At 38.5% G+C, this 26,625-nt stretch overlaps 1 protein-coding gene across 2 annotated transcripts in view; it reads left to right on the forward strand.

The window, feature by feature from the left end:
* The first annotated feature begins 1,122 nt into the window (after positions 1–1,122).
* Positions 1,123–26,625, forward strand: part of asic4a (acid-sensing (proton-gated) ion channel family member 4a) — a 127,010-nt gene continuing 101,507 nt past the window's right edge. For both annotated transcript variants that reach the window (XM_057335298.1, XM_057335299.1), the window contains exons 1-2: positions 1,123–1,211; positions 1,369–2,250. In XM_057335298.1, coding sequence (XP_057191281.1) covers positions 1,675–2,250 — 576 coding nt within the window. In that variant the 5' untranslated portion in view covers positions 1,123–1,211; positions 1,369–1,674. The remainder of the gene's footprint in view (positions 1,212–1,368; positions 2,251–26,625) is intronic.

The following is a 26,625-nucleotide window of genomic DNA, read 5'->3' on the forward strand; positions in this document are numbered from 1 at the left end:
TGGTCGTAATGATTATGTTTTGTTTTATTTATTTTAATGTTTACTTTTGTATGCTTGTTTATGATTACTTCGATTTATGTCGGTTAGACCATATGTTGTATTAATGGTTTTATGAATTGTTGTTCTATTCATTGTACGGTGTCATTGAGTGTCTAGTAAGGTGCCTTGAAATAAAAATAATAATAATAATAATTATCACTTGCGCCACCGGCCTCGCTTCGTTCTCTCACGGCTCTCGTCCCGCCTCCCTCGTCACATGTGACTTTAATAAATGCTGAAAACTACTGTAGACTGCTCATTGTTAGTTAATGCATTTTCTAATATATCCAAATACAACCTTTTAATCATATCTATTTTTAAAAATAAGCTAATGCAACAAATAAAAAAAAATCTTGACGTACAGTACAAGATCATATCAATGCAGATTTTTTTTGTCCCATTTTTTAAATATATTTTTTTAAATATAGCGTTACTCCAAAGGTCTCCCCCCACAGAGATTTCACCTGTAAAGCTAATCGCGCTCACTGAGGAAATCACGTTTGTGAGATCTGTTTCCACATTTACTTGATTTTGTTTGGCAACCTGGAAAAAGGCTATTTACAACACAAGATCTAGATCAATACATTGTTTCTACATCTCTAATGTCATCTGGTCCTGGATCAGGAGACGGCCGCTAATTTAAATTCGTGCCGGGGCTCCGTGATGCCACCATTAATTCCTGATAAGAAAGGGCCGTTGTACTGCCTTCTTTAATCTCTGACTGATGCTTCTGCATGATCAATTGCCTTTCTTTCTTTATTTCCTGTTTTTCCTCGCTTATTTTTCTTGAAGAGAAGATTGATCGTTCCGAGTTGTGAGGTGTTTGGCTTCCACTCATTATTGTTGCAATTAGGATGCCTCTGGGAACTGAAGGAATGGGTTGCGTGGGGGGTGGGGTTTGGGGGGGGACTGCGTTAAACCGTCTGACCCCGTACTATTGTTATCCAGTCTTAGATGATCAGTCAATCAACCCCTGATGACAATTTATTGTGGTGAAGAGGTAGGAAAGCGTCTCAAACAAGTGGATTAAAGGAGCCAGAGAGTAAGAGAGAAGGATGTGTGTGCGTATATGTGTGTGCATGTGAAAGAGAGCGGTGGAGAAGGAGAGAAAGTGAGAGAGCGGAGAGCGTGGGGGGGGGGCTGGGGTGTTTGAGTTGCGACTCCTTGCGCCGGTGAGTAGGAAATAATCACAGTGTTGCTTCCTCATGAATTATTAAGAAGCCTCTTTTAGCTTGATTCAAAACGCTGAATTTTCATGCGTGGCTGTGAAGCAGAGCGCGAGGTTGTTGTTGTTGTTTTTTTACTGTGCGTTTGTGTTTGTTTTGATAGGTGTATTACTGCTGGCCAGCAGGACTCAGCGTGCTGAACAAGTGCTCATATGAGCAGTCCGAGAGCGGAGCAGCGGCAACACTGTTGGAACTGGGAGACAGGCAGTCACCTCCACTCCACGCGGCAGCAACAGCCTCTCTCGCTCTCGCTCTCGCTCTCGCGCTCTCTCTCTCTGCCTGCCTTTTTTCTCCTCTGTGCTTTCTGGAGTTGAGATCTTGTTCGTCAGAGCGCAGGAAGAGGAACGTGAGTGGAACAGGGCTCGAAAGCTGCTATCCAAACATCCCAAGCGCAGACCTGGCTGCCCACATGCCGATCGAATTTGTTTGCAAAATCAAATTTGCAGAGGAGGATGAGAAACAAAAAGGCAACCAGGATGGGGACAAGGAGAGCCTGATCGAGGAGAGCTGCAGTCCCCCAGCCAAGGACCTGGCTGGCTTCGCCAATGCCTGCTCGCTCCACGGGATTAACCATATCTTCGTCTCGGGCCGGCTGGGCGTCAGACAGACCCTCTGGGCTCTAGCCTTCCTGGTGTCCCTGGCTCTCTTTCTGTACCAGGCGGCAAAGTGTGCCATCTCCTACCTGGAGCATCCTCACGTCACGGCGCTCAATGAGGAGGCCACCCCCGAGATGGTTTTCCCCGCCGTGACCATCTGCAACATCAACCGTTTCTGCTTTTCCGCCCTCACCGATGCCGACATCTACCACCTTGCCAACCTGACCGGCTTGCCCCCCAAAAATAAGGACGGCCACAAGCCGACGGATTTGGAGTATCCGGCGCCGGACATGCAGGACATATTCAACCGGACGGGTCACCAGTTGGACGAGATGTTGAAGAGCTGCAACTTCAGTGGACAGAACTGCTCGGCTGAAGACTTCTCGGTGGTAAGTTTGAGGAAAGTTTTTGACAGCATGTTAATAGCCTTTGACATTTGGCAGAGATTTGTTGCAACTTCAGAAGAATAACTTTAGAGGCAGAAAGTTTACAAAAAAATGAAAAGCATCTCTGTTAAAAAGACTTTTGACCCTTCTGATACCATTCTAACACCAACAAAAATATTGCTGTATTGTTCCAATATATCTAGTTTTTATACTGTAGCCTCATGGCAAGAAAATATTTTCTTCTCAGTTGAATTCTTGAAGTCTGCAGGTGTTGCCAACCAACACAATTCATCATAGTATCTCTATACAACAGGAAACAGTGTCTCTGTGCATTTAGGTCTATAGATTCGCCTTCACCTTTGGTTTCCCCATATACTGTTGTGACTATTCATTTTGACGTAGTTTTGTAAATAGGACACAGACCAGACTCATCGCTGTCATTGTGTTCACATGAGTGGTCCTGTTTCCCAGCGCTCATGATTTCTCATAATGTACCAACGGTTTCTGTTTCTCTCAAGGGAGAAGAGCAGGGTGCATTTTATATTTACTTCACCAATACATCTGTTGTTTTATACTGCTACCAGTGTCAGTTGCTGAATGAGAGCGCGGCGACAGTATTGCTTTTATAAAACTCCCTCGCACACTTGCTTGCTTGCCCTTTCTCTTCAGCACTGCTGTGCCAGAAGTAAAGTTTCCTTAATCCTGTCTCTGTTGAAATAAAATATTTAGAATCTGACATACATGATTTTTGCATTAGCTAAATTGGTTACAAGGAATACTTTTTTCCAGAAGCCACACAATGTCAACACCAGAAGGTCTTGTTTGTGTCTCTCGTGTCATGGGCACCGAAGGATGAAGGGATATTGCTTTGGTAGTTATGAAAAACATTTGTCAAGCTCTAATAGCACGTGTTAGATGTAGATATTCTTAACTTCCCAAGATCTTGTAAGTTCTCGGTATAACCAATGAATATGTGGAAGTGCCCTTTCATGTGTCACGGGGAGACAAGAACATGATATATTTGATCTTAAGTAACGTTCGTATGACAGAAGAAATTAGAGCTGACAGCAGGCTCTCTTCTTCTGCCCGTGCTGTTCTCTGTTTCCCCATTGGCCATAGAGGGAACATGTCATGCTTCTGCTGAAAAATAAGGGCAACAATAGACAGTAATGGATGTGACAGGTAAATGTGAAGGGTTGTGCTTCCTTTTTGTGTGTTGTTAAGTGTGTAACTGTTAAGGATGTCAAAAATATAGGAAATTTGGTTCCAAGTTGGCACTGAAAAGAAGAAGATAACAATACCAGTCTTTGTGTACTGGAAGTAGCAAATAAATACTCAATTCAGATTAACAGGGACGTGCGTAAACAGACTTCATGATCAGATTTCCAATCTAATCAGTTGTTGACGTAAACAAATTTGGTTTATTTTATGGTTTGTGTTACGTGAATGTAAAGTGGTCAGGCAGATTAATAACATTTCATTGAACATCAATATTGATAAGAAATATTTTCAGATGAATTATTAAGTTCTATGTTTCTGACTGTTAATGTAATTTATTAAAAGGGACAGGTCACCCAAAAATGAAAATTCTGTCATAATTTACTCACCTTTAAGTTGTTCCAAACCTGTATACATTTCTTTGTTGTGATGAACACAGAGAAAGAAATTTGGAAGAATGCTTGTAACCAAACAGTTCTTGACCACCATTGACTACCATAGTAGAAAAATGACAATGGTAGTCAAAAGTGCCCCATAACTGTTTGCTTTCCTACCTTCTTCAAAATATCTTCTTTTGTGTTTAACAGAACAAAGAAATTTACAAATACATTTTTCCTACTATGTTAGACAATAGAAATTTGTTACTGAAGTTTTTGTACAGGCCGTCCCATACAACTGAGAAGTGTGGGCCCACCCCATAACCTTAAAACGACTTCTTTATAGATTATCTGCTTTAAAAGTTCCTTGTTCCACTGTTCTTCCCCATCAGCCCTGTGATCTGTGTCTGAGCGGCTGTCAGTTAGATTAGTTACAGACATTTGGCTGTCGCCACACATGGTCGCTTCCTCCGTCCCGCGGACCGCGCAACTCAGCCAAGGAAACTAGGACCGATTCGGAGCACCGCCTCTTAGCCTCTCCACAGTGACTGCATTTTAGATGTAAGAGTAAACAGGATCACGGCGGCAATCCCAGAAGCCCCTGTGTTATCAGCGGACCGACCGATTAGCATGAAGTGTGAGAGATGACCTTAGCTGTATCTCGTTGGCCTCTGGATGCGTGTGGATCGCTAGCCCGAGGGAAAATTACGCATTGTGTTGGTATCTGGTCTGCTCCAGATGCTGTGTTTATTTAATGCCTGCATCAGCAGGGAAAGTTGTATATTTTTGATCAATCACCTCTCTGGCATTAGTCCCACCACTTGGTTTCACTCGTGATATCAGCTGTTCATTTGTCATTTCCACACCCTACAGCTCATTCTCGTGTCCTACAGTTCTTCCCCCATTGAGCTGTTCTTTTGGAAACACAATAACAATAAATAAACAACAATAATATCATTACTGTATATAAAAAAGAGAAATATTTCAAACAGGATGCATATCACTTGATATTCATTCATTGCTTGACACAAAGGTCTAATTTATAGTTTAATTTATTTAATTATATAAATACGTTCAATTCAACAAGTATCTTACTCACTTGTTGATATAAGATGTTTTTCTTCCTGGATATCAATCGATATGCAAAACACAGGCCGGATATTAGGCTGTTATTTTACAGCTTATTGGTCTGTTGACTCCTTACAAAGTTGTCATGAAATCAGTTTATGAAATAAAAAATGAATAGGTTTTCGTTAACATGGGTCCCAATTGTATTTCAAGGAGAGCGGTGTGTGTGCATCATTATTTGTTTCCTGTTCCCCTCGACATGGGGTATAATTAAAACACTCAGCTGTTATTGACTCATGATAATTACTCACAATAAATATCATAATAAGATGTTTAGTCATAATTGAATATAAATAGCTGTGCTTCTATTTTCCCTTCCACCTTGCTGTCGGCTCCGGGTGCTGAAAGGGATGATGGGTGATTTAGTTCAGTCCAGCGTGTACGTGGAGGTCTTTGGATCTTTAAGCCTGCTCCACAGTGTGTGTTTGCTCTCCCTCTTGCTGTGTTTGTAGACAGATTATCCGATTTTGTTTAAGACAAGGACATACTCTTTGTGCATATATTCCTACGGATAACCAAGTGACACTGACCCAGATTGATTTGAGGCTCAGGGTGAGAATAGACTTTATTATACGGCCCCTGTTAACATTTGTCATGTCAGTATGGAACAGGGGTGTTGAGAGACAGGCGCTGTATTAGATAATTGAATATGTGAGCATGGCGCTCCTGGGTTATGATGACAAGCGTCTAATAAAACAACCCACTTAAGGATTTTTAAAATGTCAAACTGGTGGAGATTAGAAGAGTTTTTTTTCAGGTTTCTGTGAGTTTGTGCATTTTGCTGCTGTGTTGCCATTTTTGGTCGGCACTTGATTTTGTGGCTAGTATGTAATCAGACACATTTCTTGTTTTGTTCACTTATAAATGTTGAATACGTTTTTTTTTTGTAATTCTGATGGATTTGTGACAGGTGTGTACCATTACCAAAAAGAGGTTTACTCAAGTGTGCATTTCTTATAAACTACAAATAAGAAAGTATACTTTCAGTGTACAATTTTTATACATCTCAGAAATGTACTTTAATTTGTACTTGTGTTTTTGACTTATCAAAACTTACTTACTTACCTACTTGTATAGTCGAACTGCATAGGTTGTTTGCACATCATGTCACGGCACTGCGGGAAGTGCCGATGGAGGGCAGCAATGGATTTTCTCCACAAGAAGGAATTCACTATAACAAACTCAAAATACTTGTGTTTTGCATTGCTTTTCACTGTTCAAATCGATCAAACCATGACAGTGTCCTGTGTTTTTGTATGTAGCAAAAGCTGATTTTCATGAATGGGGAAAATGCGAGTATTGACTGAGAAACGGAGATAAAAGTGCCTTGTAAACCTGAATCTGCAGTTGGGATGAGCCGAGTCGGATGGCTTTCTAAAATGCTTAACAAGGTTTAAACGTACCTAAACAACTACCAGGTGAGCTCAAATTTCTGTCAAACCTTGTCATGAACACTAGCTGCAAAGATCGTGTCCTGATTAAACGGATAAAGTGATAAATCTCGCGTTAAGCGCTCCCCGCATATAAGTCCATTATAATGAAACAACTTAACGTACCGAACAAACCAAATATCGATTAAACCTTAATTGTATTAAACACTAGCTACTGTTAAAAGAACAAGCACTTATTCCAGGGATAAGAATAGTCTCATGTTAAGCTTGTTCTACATAGAAGTTCATTATAAAGAAACCACATTACGTGGCTCCAGGCAATGACAAACTGAGAACATAAAACTTTTCTGTTATCATGCTTATGTTTGATATCAGTGATAAAGAAATGTATTTATTTTGGTTTTCTGTGGTTGTTGTTTTGGTATGTTAAGCTGTTTCCTTATAATGGACTTCTATGGGGAAGAAAAGCTTAGCGTGAGATTTTTCACTTTATCCATTTAATAAGGGCTCGTTCTTTTAACAGCAGCTAGTCTTTATTACAAGTAAGGTTCGACAGAAATTTGGGCTTACCTGGTCATTGTTCAGGTCGTTAAACATAGGTACTTTGAGTTTGTGATAGTGAATTCCTATGGAGGAAAATCACTTGCTGCCCTCTAGCCGCACCTCGCGTTTTATAAAAGTTTAATAAAGTATTCTTCTAAATATACTTGGCTTGTAGGTGTAAGTATATATAGCAACAATATACAGCAAAATTTTATGCCATAAAATATATATACACTGAACAAAATTATAAACGTAACACTTTTGTTTTTGCCCCCATTTTTCATGAGTTGAACTCAAAAGATTTAAGACTTTTTCTATGTACACAAAAGGCATATTTCTCTCAAATATTGTTCACAAATCTGTCTAAATCTGTGTTAGTGAGCACTTCTCCTTTGCCGAGATAATCTATCCACCTCACAGGCATATCAAGTCGTGGGCAGTCGTGGTCTAATGGTTAGAGAGTCAGACTCGTGACCAGAAGGTTGCCGGTTCGATCCTCAGAGCCAGCGGGTAACGACTGAGGTGCCCTTGAGCAATGCACCTTACCCCTACTTGCTCCCCGGTCGCTGCAGTGATAGCTGCCCACTGCTCCGGGTGTCTGTGTGTTCACCACTTGCTGTGCGTGTGTTCACTACTCTCTGGATGGGTTAAATGCAGAGTCACATTTCGGGTATGGGTCACCATACTTGACAAATAATTGAATTATATTATAATTATATATTATATTATTATATATCAAGATGCTGATAAGACAGCATGATTATTACACAGGTGTGCCTTTGGCTGGCTGCAATAAAAGGCCACTCTAAAATGTGCAGTTTTACTGTATTGGGGGGTCCGAAAACCAGTCAGTATCTGGTGTGACCACCATTTTCCTCACGCAGTGCAACACATCTCCTTCACATATAGTTGATCAGGTTGTTGATTGTGGCCTGTGGAATGTTGGTCCACTCCTCTTCAATGTCTGGGTTAGGGTTAGGGTTCACGGTTCACGGGGGTTACGATTTTTAATTAAAGAAAACAGTGGTACACAGATTAGTCACTTTGCAAAAAACATTACAATTTTCCATAAAAAGGGAGATTTTTCAATTTCAAAGTCACTGTGACTTTAAAAGTATACTTGAACTTTATTTAAGTATACTTAATAAAACTTGAAGTATACTTATTTGTATGTTTTTACCCTCTATGAGAGATTGTAAATGAAAGAGTGCATGCCTGCAGTTTGTAAGAAGATTAATATATGCCGGGCAAACATTTCATTTAAGACATGTCATGTTTCTAAAGACACCGGAAGCTAAATGTGGTTATCATTCCTAATCTGATTTCTTAATCCTGGTATGTGCACACAGGTTTTTTGTTGTTGTAAAGTGATACATTTATTTTACAACAAAATCTCTCCTGAGAAATGTGGCAACTGTATTTACATTAAGTAAAGCAGTTTTATGCACAAATCAAATCGCATACACGAGTAATATTAGACCACTGAGCTTTGGTGCTCATGTCAGAGACATGGGTTTGAATATCTTATCCTATACCCATCTTTCTCCTCTCTCATTCAATCTCTCTACTTTCTCTTTCAATAAACTGTCAAACATGCAACAATAAGAAAATGCTGTGTTCTGCAGTAGTGATTTATTTGAGTGCTAGTAGCAGCTGAAAGTTCTTGGAGGCTGACTGATGTCTTGTCTGCTTGAGGTAAGAGACATCTGAGAGCTTTTGGCAGTAACAGGTGTTTCACATTGCGTTAGTGAGGATCTGGCACTTGTCGCTCCTGAGGTAGGAATGTCTTTCTCTCCGAGAGCTGCCCAAGAGCTCAGCGCTGTGTGAATGACATCAGGTCCCCCTGCGGGCTCAGCGTCTGTCTCTTTTCTGTGTTCCCCCGGCTCTGTCCGTCTTCCTGACAGAAACACGGGACCGAGGGACCGTGAAAGTGACCGCATTCTCGTGGCTCTGTCCAAACAGCCCGTCAATTAGCCGCCAGGTCCGCTGTCGCGGGTCTCCACAGATTATTGGACCAGTGAACTACTGATACATTAAAATCCCCCTCTCAGAGCTTCAGCCTTTGGCCGCGCCGTCTGCTTGCATAACACTTTATCTCTCCTTCAGCCCATCCTCTGATGCACGGAGATGCAATCGCATGTGAGAGACATAGCAAAACATACTTATCCTCAAGACAGGCCTGCTTTTAGGGGATGTGGCGGCTATTGTAAGTGTTTATGTTTCTGTGAAGGATAAAAGGACAAATGCACACACAAACACACGCAACAAGGAGCTATTGAATCCCGGGCACTCTTTACACTAAACGCATCAGCGGCATTCCATAAGACAACCCACACCTGTGTCTGATCTCTGTGTAATGAATGCAGAGGCGGTGATTCACTTGGAGAGATTTTTCAGTGTTACCGTTTCTATCATCATCCTCAGATTTAGCCAGCTACATCAGGAAAGTCTGCAGCTCAAGGGATGGCTTTAAACTTGGCAAAAAACATAGCGCTAAAGTTCGGAGGCTGAAAACTCCCTCCAGAGTCCTCTGAGACATTAGTTCCCACCTACATTTGTCTCCCTCTGACAAGCTGTCCGACGGCTTGTTGAAATGAGCGTGTGTGTAAGCACACATACATGCTTCATCATATACTGATAGACTTGGAGGGAAAGATTGATAGCAACCCCTAACTTCAGCTGTTTACTTCACCCTCCCTCCTAAATCAATATATTCTTCTGTCAGATTGCTTCCCAGGCCCTAGCCTGGCGTGACTAATTATCTTGTTCCTCTGGTTTTGGCGGGACGTCTGCTGTGGTTGATAATGAGGAGAAGCCGAAACATATAGATGCATTTCCATTTCTTCATATACAGTTGTGCTTATAAGTTTAACATAACCCGGTTCCTCATGAGTTTACATATTATATTTTGGTTTTATTTAGTAGTGTTCTGATGAAGCTAAATGACATATTCACATACAATACACAAGACGACATTACACACATTATTTGTGATAGGCATGTATGAGTCCCTCAATGCTAGATCTCAACATCACTGAGGCGCTGTGGGAAAGAACTGAAATGTGCAAAGCATACTGGGAAACAAAAGAACTTGTAGTACCTGAAAGATTCATGTCAAGAACAGTGGGAAGCATTACAGCTTCACAGGACAAACTGGAACGAATGCACAACCTACCACAAACAGCCATTGATGTTCAAGGAGGAAACAAAATATTAAAAGACTGAAGCAGAATAATTTGTGTCGCAATATTTGTGATATTAATTATTTAAAAGCAAAAAACAATTATTATGACCCCTTTCATTTTTGATGAACTGTAGCAAAATGCATTCTTACGCAATACAATTTTGTAATGCACTGAAATACCACAAGATGAATATACTGTTGGCACACTGTTTACATATGCCGCTAGGTTTTTTCCAGGCTTATTTTCCATTCAGTACTTCCTCTTCCCGTGGCTTAGAGACAATAAGAAAACGATAAGCCCCAAAGAGAAGCAGTCGTCTGTCTTTACTATCTGACTGGATTTTAATCGGGGGCCCAATGATATACTTTGACCAGTTTCCGAGCCGCGCGTCGCATACATCACCACAAACACACGTAACAAATTAATCAGGCCTAGCGACCGGACCTGACCGGGTAATGGATGTGTGTTTTTCTCATGTCTCGTCTGCCACAATTTAATTAGTGTGTGAAAAAGCAGCATATGCTTAAATATCAAATTGATCTCACATGTGAAAATCTTTGTTCTGCTTAGTGTACAGAAATGTCAACGCGGAGAGGGCGAGGCAACATAAAAGCAGATATAAAAGGACATAAATGTCATTCAGTTCATGCGGGTCTGTGGGCAAGCAAAGCATGAAGGGCTGGCAAGTGTGCTTGGTTGGACGATTAGGCCATGCTCTGAATTATGTCGAATGTCACACACTTGGCACCAGCTTTTGCTGATCTTTGTTTTGTTTGTACATTCGCATGTATTACAGAGCTGAGTGTACTGTTTTATAAAATTTGTGGAGAGAGCTCCTTGTGCAGTCAGGTCTAAAGCAAATAACCAGATTTAGGAAATGTGTTTCATCTTATATTTTCAGGTACTTCTGAACTGGTACATCAGGTACAACATCATAATATATCACACAAGTATTTTCTTGTGTTTTGGAATCGAAAATGATTGTTTTAATTTTGAAATGTATACTTTTTGTACTGATTATAAGTTTCAACGTATCTGAAAGTTCTGAAGAAATGTTTGACCCTGTGTGTGAATTAGTTTTAGCCAAAAATAACAAAAATATGTAATATGTGTTTATCGCTGTATATTATAGATTAAATGATACAGATTATAGATTTGTGATACAGTAGGCTTCTCTAATTTTTATTAGTAATACTGAAATTAATAATTTTAAATAATATTATTGACACTGTTTTATTATCTTACACAAAATATGACTGCCTGAACATTGATTTAAATCGTTGACATGTCCTTACTTAGCCAATACGCCCTTTTCACATGACGTCACGCATCTTCCGTTTTGCCGCGAAGCAGTGTATCATTACTTCCGCTAGCACTCCAGTTCATAAGGTGGAGGTAATGCACCTATAAGCTGATTTGCCAACCGCCAGTAAAACTCAAAAAGAAGACGTTACTTCCGCTAGCGCCTCAGAATGGAGTTTTACCAAGTGGCTTGCACATCTGCCACAAATACGTCTAGATGATGTACAACGTCTTACAGACAAATTTTTGCTAACGACAAGATCAAATCTAGAGAAAGGATACAAATTCTTCGTTGAACAGTACCTGTTTGATTATGAAGGTAAGTGTTTTGTTTTCTTTTTGTGTTAGCGAAGGTGCTAGGATAAGTACTTGAATACGTGTTCTGTCAGTTTTTTTTCTCACTGTTGTTAAATTCCAGCGCGACGGCAAAACGGAAGTTCTTCTTCTTCTTCTTCTTCTTCTTCTTCTTCTTCTTCTTGTTTGTTGCAAGACGGATGTTATGATACACTGCTTTGCAAAAAGGCGGAAGTTAAGTGACGTCATTGTGAAAAGGGCGTATACTAAAGATATCAAAGTTATAGATGGTTTCAAAGCAACAACATAAACAAATGTTACTGCCCATGCATGTTTTTGTGGCCCAAACTTAACTTCTGGTACACATCCGCAAAGATTAGAGTCCCTGCAGATTATTTCTGATAACAAATAAAATAATTCAAGTAAATTACATTTGCAAGTTAAAAGTATGTCTAGCCAGTATTATTTTGGGTTAGCAGTAGAAGAACCGTTTATATGCGACAAAATTTATGCGACAAAGTTACACCACCCATTCAACAAACTTTTTTTTTTATTAAATTTATATACAATAAAATTCAACCAATTGTTTATTAAAGGTTCTTTACGTTGAAACAGTGAATAAAAATGACATTAGCTTTGTTTTGTGAGTCACATTAATTCTGAAAGTTAACTTCTGAAAGTTTAACTTCTAAAGTCTTGTTCACACCAACAATAACAATAATAAAGATTACCATATAATACTTTACCAGTGGAACATAACATTATGTTTTACATGTTACTTTTAAACTTCTGATTGGCTGCCAATGCAGAAAGTGATCTCAGCCATGCCCTTCCTTTATCATTGTATAGTTCTAGTGTGAACTCTGCTATTCTTTCATAGTTATCATTATAGTTCTTTATTGTTCTGGAGCCTTAAGACCAAAGGAGGGCTATCCATATGCATTTGAGATGATCTCAATTTCATCTCAATTGCTTGGCTGGTACATAACCTTCGAAATTGGAATTCAGGAAACTCAGGATACAGTTTTTTTAGCCAATCACATGTACAATAAAATGCCATGTGACTAATTATTCTTTAAAATGCTAACATGACATTGGTATTGACACCACAAGAATGTCACCAACTATGGTCCAAACTGTAAAACTGTGTGCAGAATGTTCATCAAAAACCACCAAACAGCTTATACAATGACTCCAAATCTTCCCCAGTCAAACAAACAGCGAGTATTTTCTTTTCTGTTTTGAGCTCGCACAATGAATCCAAATCTTCTGTAGTCAAACAAAGAGCGAGTATGTTCATCTCTGTTTTGAGCAACAAACCTCTTTGCTTTATCCTTCCCTCAGGAGACTGATGCAAAGTGCTGCACCTCTGCACCCTCCCTCTCCTCGGCACAGATAGCGGAGCTGAAGGCTCTTGAACATAAGCTTCCTGAGGGGAGTGGGCTTTTGTTTTTCTTCTAAGAGCAGCAATGAAATGCTTACTTTTTGGATTAACACAAAACGCTAAGGGTAATTTACGTTCATTTAATTCTGTGTGGACTTTCATTGGTCCGTAGATAGAAGTGTTTCAAAGATATTTGATGGACCTGCTTGATATTTGTTCGGGGAGCTTGTAAACACCAGGGGGATTCTAGGTTTTCAATTTTAGGGGGGCTCAGCCTCCAATGAGTATACAATAGAGAGAGAGAGAGAGAGAGAGAGAGAGAGAGAGAGAGAGAGAGAGAGAGAGAGAGAGAGAGAGAGAGAGAGAGAGAGACTCTCTAAGCACCACATACTGTACATTACTAAAATAAATGATTAAGACAGAATATGCAGAATAAAGACAAGTTATTGTTATTAAAATAAATATCACATTAATCGATCAATCTGCAACATTTATTATTGTTTTTATTTCAATTTTTAGTAGACGGAATAACTTGATATGATGTTTCCCTGCCATTCATGATTCTGATTAGCACGAGCGCTGTCACTCCTGCGCATGACTGCGTGTTCATCTTTCACATCCATAATATGTTTTAAATTAATAATAAAAAAGCGTCTAAAAAATGACAAAGAGCTTCTAGGTACACTTTTGTTTACTCGGAACTCAGAGTAACATGAATAACACAGCCGCACCAGTCTGAACTAACTCTTATCTGCCTGTCGTCTTTCCCGGTGCTCTCAAAACTACCGTCAGCTCCCTATAACTAGGTGCAGAAAAATAAAACAGAGCTTTATCATGAATGGCACATTTCTGTGCGCTACAATATCCCCATGATCTTTTTCTAAAGTATGCCGTTATTGGTGTGAAGTAATTTCATTTTGCTGGAGGTAAACAACTAGTTAACAGTGTGACATGGGGTGAACGCAGACACAACTTTTTACAGTAGATATGAAAGGGTCTTGTATCGCTCCCGCATCATATTATTTAGGGCTGAAACGATTCCTCGAATTACTCGAGTAATTTGAATACAAAAAAATCATCGAGGCAATTTTTGTTGCCTCGACGCTTTGTTTAATCCGTTTAACTACAGTACACACGGAGTACTGCGTTTCCCCACGGACCGTTATTACTAACGCACAGCCCGCTAAACTCTATACATGTTACTCAAGTCTCACGCATTCACCGTGAGACACACGCATTTTAGTCTGTTCACACGCTCACATGTGTCTCATGCTGAAATGGTTATTGAAATGGTGAACTGCTATTTTTCTTAGTTTTAGTCTATTTTGCGAGTGAAATTTGATGCGGACTAGTGGATGCCGAATCATGCTATTTACACATGCCATCTGGCTGTTCTGCGTGTCTGAGTGAATGAACTGCACAGTATAACGTGTTACACGCGTGATGCTCATGAATTTGTCTGCGTCTGCGCTTTATGAGGACATGAACTTCATCTCCAGAGTTGCTCTCATTGTTTGAGTAAAGAAACAGACATACTAAAAAATAAGCGTCTAACGACAACCTGCCAAAATAAAAGTCCGGTTAACGCTGTATTTTATGTGGACAAATATATTACAATTTAATAGTAAAAAAAAGAAACTAAAACTAATTTAGATATTATTATTTAGATTGTAATATGGCAATGTAATGTATTAAATGGGTCACAGATTTTTCACAGATATTAATGTATGCAATTTCAGCAATAAAAAATATTTTTATTCTAAAAAGTAAACAAATTAGTTGTTCATTTTAAGAGACTTGTCGTATTTTCTCTTGTATATTTAGTATTGCTCTTTAATAAAGAAAAGGGTATTTATTATTGAATACCCGATTAATCGATGGAAAAATCAGCAGAATACTCGATTACTAAAATAATCGATAGCTGCAGCCCTAATATTATGTAAGATGTATTTATAACAAAGAATGGCAAAGATGCAGATGTCATGTTAATGCACACACCTTGTTCTCTGCTTATGACGTTAACTCCACTCCACCGCTGTGAACTGAAGATTGCGCTGTATAATGCAGCCTGCCGCCGTTTTCATAATAAGAGTTTTAAAGAGGACTATAAAGCGATCTCGAATTCCTGTTCAGATTACACAATTACTCACAATTGTTTGGGGGGGCTAAGCTAGATCTTTAGGGTGGCTAAAGCCCACCTAAAAAGGGCCTAGCGACGCCACTGGTAAACACATGGCGTGTGTATGGTAAACGTAGTCACATCTACTGCAACTGTAATTATTCTCAAATAATTTTATTTAGTATGTTTACTTCTTAGACGTAATAAGCCATAATTTATGTGGTAAATGATAATGAAAACAGTTCTGTATGACTGCAGTTATCTTAGCGAGGAGTTTCAAATGGCCCCTTGGATAAACTATCAATAAAAACCTATGCAGTGCACACTACAGCAACATCTCACACATTAAAAATAGTTTTCATCATAAAAGCTCCCTATATAGATTCCTCACAGCAGACAAAGGGGTCCGCACAAACCGCAGCAAGGTATGCAGCACATTAGGCAGTCATTCATCTCAAGGTTTCGTCGATGTTGATAAACCACTCGACCTTCAGATGCATAAAAAAGGCATCTATTCATCAAGCTCTGCCTGATACACCACCCCTCATTTTTCCTTCCAAGTACATTTCAGTTATGAAGTGTCCTGAAGAACATATTAGACTGTAATGAAGCCACTAGAAAGGGCGAGATTACCTCGCATCATGCCGCAGAGCGAAATGCAACGCAGCGTCTATTTATTCAGCAGTGTTCTTTAAAGGCCCACCATATGAAAAATGCATGACTGCGCATTGGAAATGAGCTCTGGTTCTCATTGGCCGTAATTGTTTTGTAATTCAGCAGCGTAAACAAAGGCGGGTCATTCCGGTGCATCTGAAGACTCCTAAACTTCCTTTTATGTTTTTTATGCTTTCATGTTTTTTATGCTTTCAACTCACATTTTCACTGTGATTGTAGTTTGACCAGACATGCAAAGGACCTTGAGGAAACATTCTGACGTATTCGCGGTTGACGGGATTTCACTCGCTTGCTGACATACCGAGTGAAATTTTTATGACACCTAGAGCAGTAATGGCTAAGGGTGCTTTGCTATAGTAAACTGTACATTCATGCTGAAGGCAAAGCTGTTTGTGGTCACAGAACTAGCCCCGATGTGAATATGTAAATCATAATTGTGGGAACCTAACATGTCCTATTTTCTTTTCTTGACATTCAACCGATTTAGACAGAGCGTGAAAGAACGTGTAATACATTTGTACTGTTTTTGTTTAGTGTGGTTTTCTATAACACTTTTCTACCAGAAATATGTGCAGACCTGGTACACTTATATGTGCCTCGCTGTTCTATAAAAAAAACATTTCTCATGTTGTCCCTCTGCTCGGAGAGCGCCTTCAGTTCGGTACCTGCGTCTGAAGTCTGTTGCTTTTGATGTGAAATTCACTCAGTGTGATTCAAGGCCATTTGCAGTGTAAGAACTGCTGGCAGCAGCTGGGACCCACTAAACGGCCACCCAGTGCGTTTGACACCTTTACAACCATCAAAGTGAACATTTTTCAATGTTGAAACTTCTTGATATTCTACTAGTTTTTTCGAGAAACCAATGTGTTCTCTTCTGGGCTATTCAATGATTATTCGCAATGAATCTCATCCAGAATAAAAATTTGTTTATACATAATGTATGTCTGTGCATTGTGCATATTTATTTTGTATTTACATATTTAATTTGTAGAAAAATTTGCATGTATATATTTATATAATAAAAATATATATATCAATTTAAACATTTATTAATTTTTAAATTTTTATAATTTTCTAAATTATTCAATAAAATCGTAAGTATGTGTTATTTAAAGTCTTTGCTCTGACACTGCAGACACTATACACTCCAGATGGCACGAAATCCACAAATTTGTGCAAACCTGATGATCCATGTTATCCCAGCATGATTTGTTAATGTTCCAAAAAGCGTTGTGTGTGCTTCAATGGAAACAAAGAAAGATGTTAACATGGTTAATGTCACAGATTGCTGGCTTCATTGTTTCAAAATCCTAAATGTTCTGTTTAGTTCCAGGTTTACATTCGATTTTGGACTCCATTGATGTCATCCTTGTGTTTCTATAAAAATATTAAAACGCCCACAGTTTGTGCATGTACAAGTCAGTGTTAGAAAAGCATTATCATGCCAAACTGGATATTTCAGGTTAGCGATTTATTTTCCTTCAGCCCAGTAGTTGACCTCTTTCAATCATACCGCTGTCCTTTAACCTGACAGTGCCTCAAAGATTAATTCTGTTTGTCCTAATGTATGGTAATGAGAAAGTTGTGTGGATTTGATTGTCAATAACTTGAAATACGGCCCTGCTCCCTAAATGCTTGTGCCGTTCAATAACCTATTAAAGTTGAATCACAGATAAGTTGGCGTGCATCAGGAAAGCAATCTGAAATTTGTGCTGACATTGATCCAGCAGGAAAGACCTGATGGCTCCGATTAACACTTCTGTCCCGGGAGAGGGACGAGGGAGGGGGCATGCTAGCTATTAATATCGTGAGATGTTCTTGGCCTTTCCCAGCATATGAGCTCCATTTATGAGCTCTGTATAAAAAGTAAAAGTGTGCAAACAATTGCTCTGCTCAGGCAAACAGAATGATTGTATCAGGAATTCAGTTTCTCTGCTGTGTCTCTAGTAAGAATAAATGGATGGATTTCTGTTTTATAGGTGATTCAACTACCATTATATTTATATTAATCACTTCAGCTCTGGTGCACATTTTGCATTTTTACCTACATTTAAAAGAGTGCCCTAAGCACACACATTGAAGAATTATACAGAAGACCCTCTAATTTTTACAATAATTTGGTGAAATGTTCCATGTTATGTTACGCTTAAGTGTTAGAGTGAGAGCTTTCATTTTAATCTATGACTCATCTATGTTTTTTGACTTTGTGTGATCAATATGAAATTGAAAATTATTTTGAATGTGATTTTCACATGGGGGAGGGGGTGGGTTTTGAGACAACAAGTGTTCTTTATTGTAACAAAAATGTGAAATTGATAGGGCTGGTAAGCTGTTCTAAGCTTTTAAAAGATTCCATATATGTCTAGTTTTGTGCTTTACAACTTATAGATTTGACGATGCAATATTGGACCCACCGGTGGGTCCGCAGGGGGTGGGAGTGGGTCTGCAGGAGTTTAATAGGTTAACATGTAATATCATTCAGACAAAAGAAGTCTAGTGCTTGAATTCATTTTAATTTAGCCTTTTAATGTAGCTTTCAGAAGTTATGAAATGTTGTCTCCACGCAGTTTTTGAAAGACCTCTGCATTAACACCGCTTTGATAATTGGTTACATTTGCATGTTTGGTCACAAAGTGGCCAGAATGGAAGTGCCTTGTCGATTTCCCCAAAAATAGATTTGTGTGCGAGTGTGCTTCACGTCTTTTGTTCTAATTCAGTGAAAATAGCCAGAGCCTGAAAAGTGACGTCTCAAACAACATTTATATTTTCAACCGTTTCATTTTGCAGCGTATGATATTGGCATCATTTAGACTAAATACAGTACTTGTACTAATGAGGGATAAAACGCGAGCCGGTGTTTACAATTGCCCTTGACATTCTCGTTGGGATTAAAGGACAGCTAATGGAGCACCTCAGGAAAAATCTGTTAAATTCAGGAATAAATGTCGCAGCTTTTCAGTCACAAATCACGCTGCAATTTTTTTCTTCTCTTTTCATCCTTCTTGACATTCATGGCCTATTCTTGGGAAAATGAAGAACATGTTAACATTTCGTTTATATGCATAAGCCCCCTGATAGGAGCCCAAAATCCCATTTGTCAAGTATGCTTGTTTTCTGAAGGTGATATTATAGCGCGGTTGTCCCCGTCCACAATGTGAGCTAAGCAATCTGCATCAGGTCCTTGGCTTCCGGCTAACATAAAGGAATTCTTAATATCCACATTTACTGGATTGGGAGATACAGTTTTCTTTCCTGTGTTGACGTGTCTGATTTAAACAGGAATTTATGACATATCAAAGGTCATATCTTTTTTAAAATAGCTAAAGGTCTTTAATTTACTTCAAATCAGAAGGTAATATTGGAAGGAGGGGCATAATCATCCTATAGAGCATCTAATTGGACAGAATTAGTTATTGCAATGTGAGTCATCCATTTCCTGTAGTCCTGTAATTTAAAGGTGTATTTTGTTCATATTTAGTTGTACACAATCATAGATGCTCAAGGCTACCAAACATAGTAAAAGCCTGAATTTTAAAACGATTTTATTTCAGGGGGTCTGGAGTGTCTTTGGGATTTTATTTGTCCATTAAATGCACTTTCACCCCATAGATCAACATGCAGTCTTTTCCTCTATATCAGATGAACCTCAAACCGATGTCAGGGACATATTTACCCAGGTGTCTGAGCCTGAGGGCCACCGCAAATTTCTCAGGCTATTTATTCTGCAGAAAACACATTTCAGGCTGCCTTTACATATACGTAATAGGACCACAGCATTCACAAAGTCCTTTCTCAACTTTCGAACAAGTAATGATGAAACCGTACTGATATAAGTCATTGAAAAGCTTTCGATTATCCTTGAAAAGGCAGCAATACGGCAGGTGTAATGAAGCTCAAGAAGAGGTCACCTTTCTCTCTCTTCTATCTCTTTCTGTTCCTCATTTTTATGAATGCTCTTGGAGTGTGGAGCCTGATCTCTGTAGACACAACATGCACTTTGATGTTGCATAAATAAAAGTGTTTCCAACCCAAACACTGGAATAACTTGCCTGGGATTAGCATTTCATTAAAATAGAAGTGTGATGGTGTGCAGACAAAAGGTGTGAAACACGGCAAAAGTGGGACCATGGCGGTCTGCCTGCTTGGAATATGTAAGAGCTGGTGAACTCTGGTTTGAAAAGCTCACCATGAATTAAACATGCACTGGCTTTACCTCAAGCTGAATAGAAACACAACCTCTACATTTTGGGATGTCCACCAGCTTGTTGAATCAGAAAATTAACCTGAACTGCAGTTTCGTACTTATTACTAATACATTTTTGCTAGATCTGTGCGTTTTTTTGTTATTGCCGGTGGCTGCGTTCTGTACCATACTGAGAGGTTTGGGTGGCTGTGTTTGGGTATGTACATACAGAATGGAGAAAAAGCGAGAGCTAGAGTGGTTTGTATTATATATAATATAAGAGAGAGAGAGAGAGGTTCTTTTTAAATTGTAAAGCTAGAGCGAAGAAAAAGTATTGTGCAAGAGTAAGTTGGAAACAGACAATTTTATTATTTGGCAAAAAGAAGGAGAGTCCTGCTGTCTGGTGGAGTGTGTTTATGTCTTGAACATGCAATTACCCTCGATTTCATTTCTCACAGATGAGTGTGGTTGCTCACCGGAGTAGCAAACGAAGGAGTTGAGGGGCTTGTTGACATGACGGTATGTGTAGTCGCAAGAATCCAGTAAGCTGGCCATCATTAGAGTTCGGAGGCTCATATGGTGGTCAACAGATGGGTACACAAACTCTATAGTGTTTCTTTTATGCTGTCAAGATCTGGTGGAATTACAGGGGTTTTGTTGGATGAAGTGAATGTTAGCCCTCTAATTGTTGTTGTGTGATGGTTTGCCTCAGAGAGGTCTAATAATAAAAGTTGCCTGTTGACATTACAATCTCATGGAAGCTTCAAGGCTTTCACATGACCCACTGGAAGTTTGAGGTTTTAACTCTGCCATCTCTGCTCTTGGGCATTCACTTTTACATGTACACTTTTTTGAGTCCATTACCTCACCTGTAAATGCCATGTAGAGCTGCAGGAAAGTGACGTTCTGGACAACCCAATAAGAACAGACATATTCCCAGGCTGTTTACCAGAAATTTTACGTGAAAGTCAGCAGACAATGTAAAGAGGCCTCAGAATATTCTATTTTATATTGTGCGTCCATTTAAAAACTTTTAAAAAAGGTGGAAAATAAACACCTGACAGAAATAACTATGTTGAAGCATCTTACATTTTACTCATGTGCAGTACATGGATGTACAGGTGTTTTCAGACATTTCAGTGTGGACGAGCAGCTTTTGGAGAACGTTAGTGTTAACAAAGATTGTTTTTAAACAAAAACTCCACACACAACCCACAATCCAGAACCGTTTGAATTGTGAGATAAAGTCTGTGCTCTGGTTTGATGTGTGCTGTTGGTTACCACAAATAGAAAAAGTCTTTGGAACAAGAGATTATAAAATAAAGTATATGCTCAGCGCCCTGCTCCAATCATGAGAAAAAGTAACAAACACGTTTATGGGCATACACTGTAAAAATTAAAGGTTCTTTGAGGAACCATTTGGGGTTCTTCACATTGCCATGCCGGCGGAACCCTCAGGGGAAACTCAAGGCACCGCTTCACGAAGAGCGGTTCAATGAGGAATCCTCAAGGCTTCTTGGGGATCCCTTTTATTAAAATGGTCTGGAACCATCTTGGGTGCTTCAAGGCACCATTTCACAGTTTATATTTGCTATTCACATATTTTAATAAGCAGAAACACTAAAAGCAAATACAAAGCAAACAGTTTATTGATAAACAACAACAATTTACATTGAATAAATATTCCCAAAATAGTCAATATTGTACATTACAATTCTAAATTCATGAAATCAAATGTATAATTGATATTGTGTTGGTGATTTTGTTATAAATTAAAACAACATCTTAACAAAACTAACCAAACAATTTGCCTTAACTTTAAATATAAATACAGACATATTTCAGGTACTTTGTACAAATGTACAATAGTAAAAAAGTCCAGCAAAAAAGTAGTCTCTAATAGCAAGGCCTGGCCTACACCAATGGTAAAGTTGTAATTTGCCAAAAAGCAAATCCTTGCGAGCAAGAAAAAAACAATGCTATTCTCTCCAAATGGGTTTCCTGCTATTACCAGGTGGTGTGAGGATCCAAAGTCAAAATAATTTTCTATAGTGCATTTCACAATTTTGTATTGCTAAAGTAGATATGTATTTAAGGCAAAAAGAGAACAGGAGCTGCGGCTGTTGGCCTTAGGTGTCTCAGGCAGTGCAAGGATGAGCATCAGGGTGGGCTGGAGCTGGGTCTGTTGGCCTTGGGTGTCCCTGGGAATAAGACATAGAGACAAAAAAGAGGGATTAAGATAACTCTCAAAACATTACATTTAATCATTTAGCACATCACAAATTGGTTTACAAATGTAGCAATAAACAAAATATTACAACGCCTGGTAGTCACTGCTTTGGTCTATGGTTAAGGAGTACAATAGGCTATTTATAGCAACAACTGTAATAATCCACTTTATTCAGATTTTTTCATTGTCAGTGAGTATTTTTACATGTGCAAATATAACAAATAACATAATAATAAAAATATCATAATAAATATAATACTTACTTTTTTTTTGCTGCTCAACTGGAAAATACTGAAAATTCTGAGGAAAAGGATAAAAACAACGGAATATGATACAAATATTTAATTACAGACAATGTATGTAACATGGGTGGGGAAACCATTCAACACAAACAACAAGTAAAAAAGAGCTAAGCTATACATTCACTAAAAGTGAACATAGCTAAAAGTGGCTAAAAGTCATTGTTTGTCATTTAACACCAACGTTACCCATTTAACGTTAGCCCCACAAGCTTCATCATTAATTTATATTCGTTAGCATCTCGGCTAAAACAAGCGCTGCCTACACTGTGTAAAATAAATAAACGGTTTAAACAGCCAAAAACGGCCATACAATTAGTCTCTTGTTTCACTCGACATTCTTCAATGATTTACACACATGATAATGCTGACATTTACAGTCACTTACCTTTTAAAATAGAGAACATTATGTGATGACATTTAATTTTTGACTGCTCTAACACGAACCGTCCTAGCGCGCCTCTGTGTGTGTATATCTGCCTGTGTTGTGCACGTCAAAATGAAATAATCTTCTTTTTATTCAATTGGCGGTTGGCAGTAAAATGAAATCATCCATATTGCATGTCATTTATTATTGCATTAAGTAGGCTGTATTGTTTTAAACAGCATTTGTTTATTGATCTACTTTTAAATATGTTATTCATAGTATTCTATATACCTTTTTTACCGTTATTATTTGAGGTAAAATAAGTTTAAATCAAGAATGTTTTGAAATTCACAACATTTCAACACAACTTTTTCTCACGAATTTAATCTATTGGACTGTTGAAGGTAAACGTCATATTATGCGACTACGCATTACTTTACGGAGAGCTTACGAATAGCTACGTTCTGCCTTAAGACCAAATGGTGCAACCGAATAACATACAGATTTAGTTACAAACTAGCTAGTAGTAGTTACTAAGCCTCTAGTGTGGACTATACGTTCATGTTTAAGAAAGAATTTACGAATGGCTGGTGCAACCCTACCCTGATCCTTCTGCTCGCGATGAACTTCAATGGTACACACACACAGCCAGTACACTGTCACGAAGCGAAGAGGTTAGCAGCTGTTCAGCTAATAGCGCTCAGACTGTTTGCGTCAGTGCGTCAGCGTATGACATCATATTAACGCGAGAGTAATGTTCTCGCCTTACTTTCAGTGCATTCGCTAAATGATCTGCGCAGCACTCTGTGAACTCCGACACGCATCTCAAAACTGCTTCGCACAACAGAGGTGGCCAGATAGGAGCCATCCATCATTCAGGGATAGCCGTGGCCACCCATGGCCACCATATAGCTACGCCCCTGGGGCGAGACTGCACAATAAACACACAGAGCAGCTGCAGTTTGTTTGAATGGAAAGCACAACAACATTACATTTTCAAAAGATTTCAGGATCTACTTATAGAATGAATAGTTATTGAATGATAGTTTTGTCTCCAATTAATATAATATCAATAGTAGTATAAAGAAATATAGAAATATAAAGAAATATAAAATAATTAAAAGCTTGCTGAAATTTTTCATAGTAACATTTAGCTTTTTCTAATCATGTGCACACTCTAAAAAACGTTGGGTTATTTTTGTAACCCAATAGTTGGGTTAGAGATATTGGGTCGTTTTGTTGGGTTATTTCTGACATTCATTGGGTCATTTCTGTTACAACTCAGCCAGCTGGGTTAAAATTGAGCTGCGTGAGCGGTTATTTTAAATCTGAACGGTCGCCCGTGTAGACAGTTTTTATAATCTGCATGACTGTCGACACCAACATTTGCTTTTTATAATCATTCTATTTCAAACGTAGATAAAAAATAATTGTTTGGTACGCCCCCACGATTTGTTTTTCTTTGTACGAAACTTTTAGGTAAATCATAAACGTTTGTGAAAATTATATTTTGATATTTGGAGGCGCATCTGGGATTTAGGACCCAGCGGAAGCGTCAGGACTCCAACCGCTGTAGCGCCACTCAGTCAAAGGCACCGGAATTCAAATGACGAGTGTGATAATTTTATTTCGTTACATTTATCAGTCTACCTATCATACGTTTAAAGCAAATAGCAGAAAATACATTATTTCGGCGTTCATTGACCACAAAACACGAGGGGGCTTGCCTCAGTGGCATTTTCGTTTTCTAGACTTGCAGCAATGGCCTTCCTTGACAAGCTTTCAATATATGTATCTATCTTTTAGAGATTATATGCGAAGGAAATCTTCAGAAGTGGGAGCCTGAAGCCTTAACTGACAAATTTACAGGTAAGAGATTAATGTCTGAAACTTCCTGTTAGTACAGTCGTGTGAAAAAGGACCAACAATGTTTCATTTTTTATATTTAAACAATACGTAATGAAACGTGTATAATGTGACCCCTACAGGTCATCAGGCTAAAATGTAAAGAATTTGTGGTATCAACATGTGCTTGTACTTTTTTCCACATTACTGTACATCATTTTTGACAATACCGTTTTAATTATAAATAATTATTGTAATAATAAAAATAATAATGTGTATGTGTGTGTGTGTGTGTGTGTGTGTGTGTGTGTGTGTGTGTGTGTGTGTATATTTACAAAAGAGAATATCTGTATGTCTTATAGGTTGGAACAAACATCATTCAGAATCAGAAGCAATGGAAGACTTTCATGTTCTGCAGCATGGGGATAAAACCGGTTCCTCTTAAGTCTTCGTTATTGTGGGAAGAATGCTGCTGGAGGAAGACCGTCTCTTGCAAGCAGTTGATACGTGTTGTATATTTACATTTTGGAGTATGCCAAGCCTGGTGGTGCTGTAACTTTTTATAATTGTATAAGCTAGACTAGCCTCTGTTTATTTATTTGATTCTTGTAAATTGATACTTAACTGCTAGTAACATTATGATCAAAGGAAGTACATTAATAAAACAACTGCAACCAATCTTATTGTATTGGAAATAAAGAATTATATATCTCTATGTTGTGCATATTTGTTTACACTGCAATAAAATAATAATAAATAGGATGGCCAAAAATAATAAACAACAAATATAACAATAATAAGAAAACAATAAATAAAATATTGGCAAAAATAACCCAACAAATTAGTTATTTCATAACCCAACTGATTGGGTAGAACTTGCAACCCAATATATTGGGTTAAAATAACCCAACAAGGGGTCGGTGCTAACTGTTTTTAGTGAGCATGATTTTAAAATGTGTGTTCACATAGCAGGGACCACAAACCAAACTTTGGACTATTCTTATTCTTATAAAGCATCAAAATGATCAGACTAAAAATCCCTATTTGATGCAGAAAAATCTAAATATTGAGAAAATCGCCTTTAAAATGGTCCATCAGAGGTGCTGTAACTGGCCGTTGGTAAGAAGATACAGGTTTGTGTTAATGCTCTGTATTGGCTTACAGCTGTAATGACGTTGTGGAGCGCAGATGAAGCCAAAAGCTGAAATTCTAAGCTTTACATAGATACCAAACTTGAGTGGGTAATTCCCAAAGAGCGGGCAGCAGCGAGTGAAGTTTGTAGGCGTGTTTCCTGCATTTTTTTTTTTGCGATTTTGCTGCATCCACTCACAAATATCATTCATATATTTATGGTAGGCAATTTACAGAATATCTTCATGGAACATGATCTTTACTTAATATAATGATTTTGGCATAAAAGAAAATCAATCATTTTGACCCATACAATGTATTGTTGGCTGTTGCTACAAATATACCCGTGCTGCGACTGGTTTTGTGGTCCAGGGTCACATATAAAATGGTTCAATTCAAGGCTGTATTATTTATCATTACAACAAATTCTGTAAACTAACTGTAGCACTAAACTAACTGAGAAATTAGTTTAGTGACATTTTCCAATTATTTATTTATTTGTTTGTTTATTTGTTTAGTCTCACCTTAAATAAATAGTTTTTTTGCAGATACATACACATGCTGAGATGTGGGTTCCACTGGCGTTCCCTCACATGGAATTGCCAATTGCTTGCGGTCACAGCAGTGTATGTTTGGCTTCTTTTTTCACTTGGCAATAGAAATTCAGTTCTGGGTTTTTGGCTTTGTTTGAAGTGCAAAAAACTACA

This window comes from Triplophysa rosa, linkage group LG6 (assembly GCF_024868665.1).
Source record: "Triplophysa rosa linkage group LG6, Trosa_1v2, whole genome shotgun sequence".
In the NCBI taxonomy this organism is placed as follows: domain Eukaryota; kingdom Metazoa; phylum Chordata; class Actinopteri; order Cypriniformes; family Nemacheilidae; genus Triplophysa; species Triplophysa rosa.